Source organism: Branchiostoma floridae, chromosome 10, assembly GCF_000003815.2.
Source record: "Branchiostoma floridae strain S238N-H82 chromosome 10, Bfl_VNyyK, whole genome shotgun sequence".
Taxonomy (NCBI): Eukaryota; Metazoa; Chordata; class Leptocardii; order Amphioxiformes; family Branchiostomatidae; genus Branchiostoma; species Branchiostoma floridae.
The window spans coordinates 18,823,674-18,834,280 of NC_049988.1; the positions used below are offsets into that span (position 1 = coordinate 18,823,674).

At 44.2% G+C, this 10,607-nt stretch overlaps 2 protein-coding genes across 2 annotated transcripts; one reads left to right on the forward strand and one right to left on the reverse strand.

Annotated features, from left to right (window-relative positions):
* Positions 1 to 480: 480 nt before the first annotated feature.
* LOC118424661 lies at positions 481 to 6,440 on the reverse strand. Its single transcript, XM_035833319.1, has 5 exons — positions 5,610 to 6,440; positions 4,633 to 5,009; positions 3,810 to 4,112; positions 2,400 to 3,550; positions 481 to 2,070 (listed from the first exon to the last, which is right to left on the reverse strand). The coding sequence occupies exons 2-5, from the start codon at positions 5,006 to 5,008 to the stop codon at positions 1,831 to 1,833; spliced, it is 2,070 nt and encodes a 689-aa protein (XP_035689212.1). The 5' UTR covers position 5,009; positions 5,610 to 6,440; the 3' UTR covers positions 481 to 1,830.
* A 2,015-nt stretch (positions 6,441 to 8,455) lies between these two features.
* Positions 8,456 to 10,088, forward strand: LOC118424667 (ADP,ATP carrier protein-like). The gene is made up of 2 exons (XM_035833327.1): positions 8,456 to 8,686; positions 9,140 to 10,088. Exons 1-2 carry the CDS (start codon positions 8,579 to 8,581, stop codon positions 9,911 to 9,913), a joined length of 882 nt encoding a protein of 293 aa, XP_035689220.1. The 5' UTR covers positions 8,456 to 8,578; the 3' UTR covers positions 9,914 to 10,088.
* Positions 10,089 to 10,607: the final 519 nt, after the last annotated feature.

Below are 10,607 nucleotides of genomic sequence, written 5' to 3' on the forward strand. Positions count from 1 at the left end.
TGGGGTAGCCTATATCTTTTTTGGTCGGGGGGCTTACATGTAGCTGCTAGTAGTGGCCACAGTAATTTTGTTTGCCTCGACTGTCCAGTTCTGCCACAAAACACACCAAGGCGGCAAATGCAAGTAGCCACTGCTGTGAGAATATTATATACTAGTTCATGTACACATGTACTTAGCAGTAATTTTATCCTGTCTAGTTACATCTGTTAAAAAGACCCATGTATTTTTTCAATGTTAGTTCTAAAACTTACCAAAAATGGGTGTTGTACTCAGGTTTCTGCCTGGAGGGCTTAAACGCCTCTCAGAGCTTCCATGTGTGCAAAAGCTGCAGGTTTCATGGAATAGTGGGATTTGGAATCATGGGAAATATGCAAATAGCTTTTGGAACCAAAGTTGATGTGTGCCTTATTGTATGTATGTTCAATTACATACTTAGTAGTCCTCAATGTGGCATCATGTTGGTAAAAAAAAAAAATAGTGATTAGGGTATTTGGCCTAGAACCTAGAGGTCCTGGGTTTGAGTCCCCTGGCATGCTACTGATGATCTTGTGCTCTTGGGAGAGGGACTTTACACATATTTCCTCACTCCATCTATGTAATAATGTATATGGGTACGGGTATCTGACTTCAGTTGGGGAGGTAAAAGGCAATGCAAGGAGAGGGATGGGCTCTGCCTCCCAATACTGAGCCCTACACACAGTGGATAAAAACCCCTGTTTTACAGTCTCAAAAAGGCTAAGGAACTACCTTTACCTACCGTTAGTAGTTTTAGCAAGTTTCTGGAAGAAATGAATTGTTGTAAATGATTGGTTTGTGCGGACATATTTGAATGGTTTTTACAACGTCAGATTCAATTTGTTGTGAATGTTTTGACATTTTAAGATGTACTTTTATGCAAGAGTTCTATCATTTTAAGCAGAATTCTATCACACACACTGTGCTTTTACGTATGCTAAGTTAAGGAAAAATGCTGGCTTGGATGTTGAAGCAAATGTGTCATACTTTTTGTTGTAAATTGTGATTAGTTGCAAATCACCGTAAGAATTGTGATGCCACCTGGTACCGTGTAGTACTGCAATTTGTAGCTGTTGGCTTTTTCCCAATTCGTGAGAATATCAAAAGACAAAATTGTGCATTTTTGTTTGATAATACTTGATAGCACTATTTGAATGCAGCCATTTTCTGAGTGAATTCTTGGAAATATGTGCTTTGTAATGGGCAAAGTTGACCCCCATCGCAAAGTGGTATAAGCCACCCACAAATTGTATTGAATAGTCATGTTTTATAGGGAAATTAATGTTTACTTTGTGAAGAGTCACTGTTAGTGAATAAATATTTTCAACCACTGAGCTGGGACTGAACCATTGTGCCGTGTCCTTATATTTGATGTCAAGTGTTGCTATGTTTGTCATAACTGGCGACACTATGTTTGGAAAACTTGTTTTCAAAGTAGTGACCAATGAATTAATGACTACAAGTATGGCGTAGATCTACATGTAAATGCTAAAAAGGTTATCAATACCCAGGTAATAATTCAGTTTTGCAGAATTCTGAGAACGTCAACAAAAATTCCAGGTACCCCCGGCTAACACAAAATCATCAGGAATCTCAAGTTCTCCGGACGTTGGATCTTCGAGCGAAGTGAGAATAAAATGTATGATGTTGATTAATTGTTAGAAAATATAGTCACTGTGTCGTCATCCCAATTCGTGAGTACCAGTTGACCCTCCGGGCCCACGGCGACGCCCTGTATCCCAGCCCCTGTGTCGACATGGCAGACATACTCGCCGCGACTTGTGAATATCTGTACTCGACAGTTGGAAGAGTCTGCTACGATGATGTGGCCCTGACTGTCCGTACAGACCCCGCGGGGGAAACGCAGCTGACCTTTGCCGCATCCTCTGCCCCCAAACCTGAGGAGGAACTTCCCCGAGCCGTCATACTTGTAGACAGAGTCGGTCGCACAGTCCGACACAACGGCGTTTCCGTCCAAGTCCACAGTAAGTACCGAGGGTACTGCATTTCTGGATGCACGAACCTCCTCACCAGCGAGCCGTCTGGGCGGAACACCTGGTGATGATGATGATGAATTGATAAATGGTTTATCCAAAATAAAATCCCTCACTGCCTATGGCTGATTTGCAAATTCATTACAATTGTGTTTGCAATTAAAATACTCTCTCTCGGCTTTTCTTCGCTACGGGTAATACAAATTACAGATTCATTACAATAGTTGTTGCAAATACACTACAGATCAGTATCATTTATCAATAAAAAGTGTAATAAACTCTTAAAGTTTTGACTTAAGTTTTGACTAATAAAACATTGACTCGAGCATGTAGCATAAAGGAAATCCTATAAAAGATAAACATTAGCAAAGGGGGTCAGCTTTATAATACCTGCACATCACCATGGCCCCTATCCGCCTCAGTCACCAGGATGTGGCGACTGCGACTGTCCACCGCAATTCCTCGGTAATACCTGATCCTCGGGAGGCTAAACTTCCTCATGGCGATTCCGTCCTTGCTGTATTGAACGACGTGATGGTTTGCTTTACCGTCGTCTCCCACTACCCACACCGTGCTGTCGCTGTCATCGATAGAAATGTCATGCGGTGTCATCTCTCCGTCCTCTGCACCAGGCACCAGTGTTGGGAAGTGTCGGAGATAGACACCCTCTGTGTCGTGGACTTGGACTCGTTTGTTGCCCTTTTCGACCACAAATATCTCGTTGCTAGGCGACACCACAACGTCGTATGGGTTGTCGAATTTACCAGGTTCTTTTCCCGGCTCACCAAAAGTAAATGTATTCCTCCACCTCTCTCCGCTAATAGCACCAAGTGCTGCTCCCTTTGCCCTAATGGGTCGCGTTTCCTCCATTGTTCCTGTGTCGCTTCGATCTTTGCTACCGTCAAAACCTAGCACTGCAGCGCTCTCATCTGCTGCCTCTTCAGTCGATACTTGCACCACCTTTACCACGCCTGCTTGTCTCCCTGCGTTACCATTATCGTCCGCAAGGTGTGTCTGTGTAGCTACCTCTGCCTTCTCGTCCTGTGTTGACAAACCAACAGGAGACTTCTCTCCTCTGTACTCCAGCGGCCAACCTCCGGGTGGCTTCTCTCCCGTATAATCTGACAGGCGCGACGTCATCTGCTTAGCGGCCTTCTCTGCGTATTCGCGGGCACGCTGGAGGTCTTTCTCAAGAACTTCGATCGTCTCAAGGGCTTCCTTCAACCTGTTCTCTGCAATAGTGAGCTTGGAGCGCATGGTCATGAGCGTTGCGGAGTCCACAGCTTCTGCCTTTCTGAAGTTTTGGATAGCCTGCCTCATCTGGTGTTCTCTGAGCCGATCCTTCTGCACCAGAGCCCGGACCAGGCTGTAGGAGAAGCCCTGGTACTCCAGACTCGCGGCTGCCTGCAGATGGAGCGGCAGGGCGTCCGAGAACAGGTTCAGGGCAGACAGGCTTGTCCAGCTCTGTGGTGCCCTCTGCTGCTTGGTCTTGGTACTGCACCCTACTTCGATGTCATCGACTGGACGTTGTCTTTTGATATCTGAAATGAACGAAAGTGAAACCCACGTTTCATTATAAGAGAAAGGGGTCGGGGACAATTGGAACAACTGTAAGTAAGTATCTCAGAATCTCTCGAGAGTTCCCAAGATATGACAACCGAGAAGAAAGTGAAAGTAATCCATTTCACTTTCGCTTTTCACGAAGTTGCACTATTTGACGATTATAAGTATCAGTCTTTGTCAATCAAAAGGAGGAAGACAGCAAAATAGCGGGAAAACACGCGGACTAAATGAACCCACCATTCAACATTGCCCCTTGCGTGACTTTGATGGGACGTTCTGCATCGATCTGCAGAGACTTGACGCCCATGTACACAAGTCTCGGGTCGGAGTGATCCGCCATGTGCCTCAGCACCGCCGTGTTCTCCCGCGGAACGGAGAAGTGCACCAGGATGCTCTTGTGCTTCTTGTACCCTCTGAACTTGACCTGTGACTTCCTGGTGCCGATCAGCGATGCGATGCTGTTTCTGTTTCGATCAAGAGTTTCCTGGATCATATGTGCTGGGCCGTGCACGACCCAGTAGGTGTTGGACGTTGTAATTCCTAGAATTGAATGGATATGAAAAAAAGTTTTTTCAAACCCTATTATCGTATAATTTGAAGTAGTATGCAGTCATCACTTCCTAAAATCAATATGCAATATCTATCGGAAAATAACACTCCCGTGTGGAGTGGAATGCCCCTTTTAAGTCCGGACCTGAATCTGAACTGCTGGACTTGAATCCGGACCTGAACCTGAATATGAGTTTAGGTACGCACCACTAGTCACCATGGTTACTAGAGGTGTACCTGACACCCTGTGGTGTTTGATTACATTATGTAGCAAGTGGCAGGACAGAACTGAGGGGCTGGTCACCAGATATAGGAATATGTTTGAGTAAGACGAAGCAGAGTACATGTAATTGTTTCAAGTGGAAGAAGCAGAAGAGGAAAAGTAGGGAATTGTAGCAAAACAGCATGTTTCCCTTCCGTGAGGGTGAACATGAAAATGATAACGTATTCTTTGTGTCAATAAACGTTTGTGGGCGTTTTCTCTATTGCTTTATTATCATTATTATCTTACCTTCTTCATTTCCGTTCTCAGCGCTGATTCTTGGTTGAAGTTCGGGGTTTTCCGGAATCTCTCGGTCCGGCGGTTGGAACGGCCTCAGGGCATCTCTGATCAGGTCTTCTCGTCCGATTCTTTCCAGGATTTCTTCCACGAAGTCCAAGTTCTCTCGGTCTATTTTGCGGAGTTCAATCAGCACGCGGAAAACGTCCACTGCCCTTCTGAGTTTTTCCGCCTTGCCTTTCGGAATGAGGTGCATACAGAACAGTTTTACGTCTGTGGTCTCCTCCTTCGTGAGAGACTGGGATATGTGGAGTAAGGTTTGGACGAAATCAAAGTGGCGTAGGTCATCATCAGTTATTCCTTCAAATTCCCTGGCTGATCCTGCCATCCTGAAAATAATGGATATTGTAAGTTATTTACATATATACACATTAATACAATAATATAAAAGTTACAGTCTTGTAGTTGTGCCTTTATTAAGGGAAGACATCTCCTTTAACCTCTCCTCCTTTGCTTTTATTTTGTATTTGCGCACACGTTTGAGACAGTTAAACTGAGGTCCCCCCTGGTATTCTACATAAATAATATTTCCCAATGTGGATTGCCGGGCTGCGCCTGCATAAATGCTGTGTCCGAGTTTACATGGACGTTTGCAATGTTATACAGGTCTTTCCAGACGACGTGCAAGCAAGGCATAGAGGTCGAAAAGGTCAACTCAGTGCGCCCAGAATGAAGTATGTGTTGTGTTGGTTCTCTTTCTGATGTTAACATTCGAGGCCTTTACAAAGATTACAAACAATACATGTAACAAATGCCCACATGGTACGTTATTTAATTGAGAGGGCGCCCTATCAGATGCCGTTCACTGAATGTTATTTTCCAAGGAGTAAGGTATGGTAGGGTGGTGTATGAGTCTAAGAATAGCTGCCCGACAGTGGCACAACATTAACACATATTTCACTGGTAGTGAAGCGTGATTGAAAACTCACCTGGTTATATGATGTAGTGCTTGCTTAAGGGCGCATACGACGCTTTTAAGCGCAGTCTATTCTTCCAAGACAGCTTCTTGAATTCTCAAAGGTCTTCGAAGGCGCTCGCAATTAAATGACTCGTGAAGATGGCAAATTAATAACGCGTATTAGGTGAATTGTTAACAGCAACTGTCGGCAACCTTAATTGTAGACTTGAATGTCTGCCATTGGTCGTTTAACGTGATGATATACGTCCGCAAGGGTCGCAAAATAGTTCAACACAAACATTTGATACCAAAAAAAATTTCCAATCTTGCTTTGGTGGCCTTGAACAGCAACACCTGCAGAGTTAAATTAAACATTCTAGTTTCAGAGGAAGTGCACATGCTTAGTCAGCTCACACGAAAAAAATCTTAATTCTTTCGTCACATCACCTTCACTTCATTGTATCAATCCGCACATACCCTTTCAAACGCAAAAATGTTAGTGATACCAAACACAAACACAAAGGTGAACCTATTTGCATACGGGTCACTACTGACGCCAACGTTGGTAGTGTAAGGATCAATGACAAACTGGAAAAGCCTGTAAATGAACTCATGTCACTTAATTAACCTACAGTAAAAGTCACTCGTATCAAGGAGTCTCAATAAACTATGTTTGAAGTGAACCTCCGCACATATGCATGTGCTCAGTCCGCTTAAACGCAGAAGAAAAACTCCAGGATTATGTGTGTGTTCAAGGAGGTTACACTTTGATATGCTGAACAAAATGACAGATGAACTAATTGTTTGTTTGTTTTATTCAGATCTCCTATAACTATTCTTCCTAGAGTCCTTTTAAGTACGAATAATGAAATCTAAGACTTATACAACAATGTAGAAAATTAAACGTAATGAAATGAAATGAACATGAAGGAAAAATACTGAACATTTAACATTAAACATAATGAACGCACGAAGATCAATAATGATGGGAAACAACGAGGGTCAAAATTACCGTTAATGTTACAAAATTACAAATTTCTTCCAGGTTTTCCGATGATGAGTTCTATTATAGAACGTGACTCATTTTACCAAGTACAGTAGGGGCATTCTGGTGGTTAACAGCTTAAAACAACGTACGCCTGTAGTTAAGATAAACAGGGCTTAAGTGTGGCAGGTCATTAGTAAGCCACCGTCGCGTGCATGGCGAGGGGTGTGTTACGCCAAATTGATAGATAGGGGCGGTTAGACCAGGTGTACAATACAAGTAGACAGAAGGAGCTGGCGTTAAGCCAAGGTTATTGACCGCGAATCCATTCAGCTTTAGAAACAAAGCAAAGGGAATCCGTACGGTGTAATATTGAACCAAACAGTAATGAATGGCAATGAAAATGACACTGCTCTTTATTGCATATCATTGCCCAACATGAAGGTAATGCATTGAGTCAGATGACTAACGTAGAAGTGTACAGTACTAGAAAGGTTACGTTATAATTCATCTTCATCTAAAACTAAAGCCTCTTTCCTCTTCTTAACACTCGTTTAGACATGTTTTCCCATTACGTTGTACTTTTTAGTTGTCATGATAACGTATAGATATTTCACTACGCCTTGACAAGGCCACAATGATTGTATGGGGGACATCCTCTGTGCACCCTAAAACTGATGCGAGCGTGCCGAAAAAAAAACGTTGTGCAAAAAAATACCGAGCTTTAGCCTGATCCTATTTTCATGAGAGACCATATCATCTAGCCTCCTTCGCAAACTTCTAGCGGGCCCAGCTTTTATTTTAGGTGGCGCTGGCTCGCGACTTTTCAACGTTGGCTAATGCTGGGGCAATAACAAGTGGCTTCCCTGGCATTAGAGTAGCCTCCATAGCAGGCTCTCGGCCGGTAGTCAGATAAGGCCAGAAATCAGCGACCCAGTACAAAAAGAAATAGCCAGGAAAAGTGTATAATGGGCCAAAAAAAGGCCTCAGAGAGCTTGCTATGGAGGTTAGCATTAGAGAACCTTAATTGAAAATCGGGAACAAGTGTCTAAAATAAGCCACGTGACAACGTACTAGTATATAGTCAAACCTATATGACATCGTTACACGTAAGCGCTACTGATACAACAATAGCGCTGAATATCAATTTATTAAACACTTTTCGACTACAACTCTCTGCCAGCGGATTTAGATCTAGAGAATCGCTCCATCGGAGATACGCTAGAAATGTTTGCTAATTTTTGGTCCCAATTTCCCTAAAATCCTTTTGTAGAATGCTCTATTCACTCACTGTCGATCGTTGCTCAAAGTAACGAGCTATTCACCTCAAGGACCACCTGGATTTGTAGAAATACGACCTCAGGAGGAAAAAATACCTAGTGTTTTGCTACTTCTGTTTCTGTGGCGTTTTTCGACTATTTTGTACCATTGTGACATCCATTCCTATATGACGTCACTAAAACAATTCGGCGATGTAGCCTATCATTTTATGATGGAATCCCGAGAGACCAATCAGAGGTCTATCTGGCAAGAGCCAATCAGAGCCAAACTTGACAAACGCCATTGTTCTCTTAGCCAATCAGCGATCAACCAATCAGCGTTCAGCATGACAGACCACCAACCAATCACAGCTCAACAGGTCAGGGTGACCTGGCCATCTCCATCGTTTCTATAATTCTAGCCAATCAGCGTTCAGCAGGTCAGGGCGCCCTGCTGTTTCAGTAAAATTAGCCAATCAGCGTTCAGTAGGGCAGGTTGCCCTGACCACTTACCTCCTAACTCACCAATCACAGCTTAGCAGGTCCTGATTAGCCAATCAGAAGGCAGCAGGTCAGAGCGCCCTGTTCAATTTCCATTGTTCCCCAGTGCACAGGAGGGTATAAAAGGCGGCGCAAATCGCACACGGGCATCAGTTTTTGCTTGATTGACTCAAAGAGTTCAACTCCTCGCAAGCTACTTTATTTTTTAATCTTGAACTTTCCATTTGTGGAATTTTGAAGAGTTTATCGTCGAAGATGTCTGACGCATTCGGATTCATCAAGGACTTCCTGGCTGGAGGGATCTCCGCCGGAGTCTCCAAGACGGTCGTGGCACCCATCGAGCGTGTCAAGCTGCTCCTTCAGGTAAGGAAACTTCTTAAGTAGTTCCTAGACTTGTGTTGTTAGCAGTACTTGAGTGTTCTTTTGTTTTACAAAGATGGTTCTGGAACGCCCAAGGTTAGCTTCTAGTTCTTTAGTCTTCTTGATCGTTTTTAACAGTTAATGTTTTCACCAAAGTTGGAAACGTGACGGGCTACTCTATTAATGCTTGTATTTAATGAACTTTGCAGTGTACTCGATTACGCGTGTACCCTTGCTTTACTTCTAGTTCATAGACTTGATCGTATCTTTAGCAGTATCTTGGACGGGCTGGTCTACTTATGTTAGTATTTCGCGTACGCGTGTTTTGTTTTCCAGTGCAAGTTCTAGAACATCTACGTATGTTATAAACAATTTTAGAACAGCCACGTGTTTTTGCTTTGGTTTGTGGTACCAGTTTACAGTTTTACTTATGATCGTCTTTATTCCATGCTACAGGTGCAAGCTGTGTCTAAGGACATCCCCAAGGACAAGCAGTACAAGGGCATCGTGGACTGCTTCTCCCGCGTGACAAAGGAGCAGGGCGTGGCATCGCTGTGGCGCGGCAACCTGGCCAACGTCATCCGCTACTTCCCCACCCAGGCTCTCAACTTCGCCTTCAAGGACACCTATAAGAAGGTCTTCCTGGGCGGCGTGGACAAGAAGACCCAGTTCTGGCGCTACTTTGCCGGAAACCTGGCGTCCGGCGGTGCAGCAGGGGCCACATCCCTGTGCTTCGTCTACCCGCTGGACTTCGCCCGGACCCGCCTGGCTGCCGATGTTGGAGGCGGCGGCAAGCGCGAGTTTAACGGCCTCGGCGACTGCCTGAAGAAGATCTACAGGGCCGACGGCATGTACGGACTGTACCGCGGCTTCGGAGTGTCCGTGCAGGGCATCATCGTCTACCGCGCCGCCTACTTCGGCGGCTTCGACACCGCCAAGGGCATGGTGCCTGCCGAGTACAACAACTTCTTCCTGACGTGGGCCATCGCCCAGGGAGTGACCACCGCCTCTGGAGTCATCTCCTACCCGTTCGACACAGTGCGGCGCCGCATGATGATGCAGTCTGGCCGCAAGGAGGTCCTCTACAAGAACACCCTGGACTGCTGGAGCAAAATCCTCAAGACCGAGGGGTCGTCAGCTTTCTTCAAGGGAGCCTTCTCCAACGTTCTCCGCGGCATGGGCGGCGCCTTCGTGCTGGTCCTGTACGACGAGATCAAGAAGGTCTTGTAAGAAGCCTTGAGAACAGTTCCAGTTCCTTAAGATCTCAGGAATGATGTAAATTTGATGATTGACATTCCAGAAGGAATGAGACTTTTTGATGAGATACCTAATTTTGTAATTGCTTGTAGATAGTGGCTATGTTTAAGTGCTATTTATTGCCGCTATAAAACTGTGTATTAGAAAATAGAATCATTGTAAATATTTCTAAAACTATATTTCTGAATTGTGTACTACTGAAATCATGAAATGGCTACACGCTGTGAAAAAATTGTGCTTGACGAATTGTACCAGTTCTTGCTTTGTCTTTAGTTTAGTGTATACTTACTGTGTACAAATCATGTGAGACATAATACGAAACCTTGTGAAATATCTCAGATGTATAGACTTAAGATTGTGATATGTATAGACTTTAACTTTTAAGTAAGATTGTAATATTATTTAAATCTAAATTTATTCAGAATAAAGTTTCTGAAACTTTATATTTTTGTTGGTCTTTTATACTTAAAGTGTCAAGCCTGAACGAACGAATGGACGAATCGAAGAATAAATGGATGGATGGATGAATGGATAGATGGACAGATGGATGGATGAATGGATGAATGGATGGATGGATGGTTGGCTCGGTGGCTGGCCGGGTGGCCGGCGCGTCTGGCGGTTTTGCGAACCCTCCCTCGGGTGTATGCCACCGCCCATAGCCAGGGCT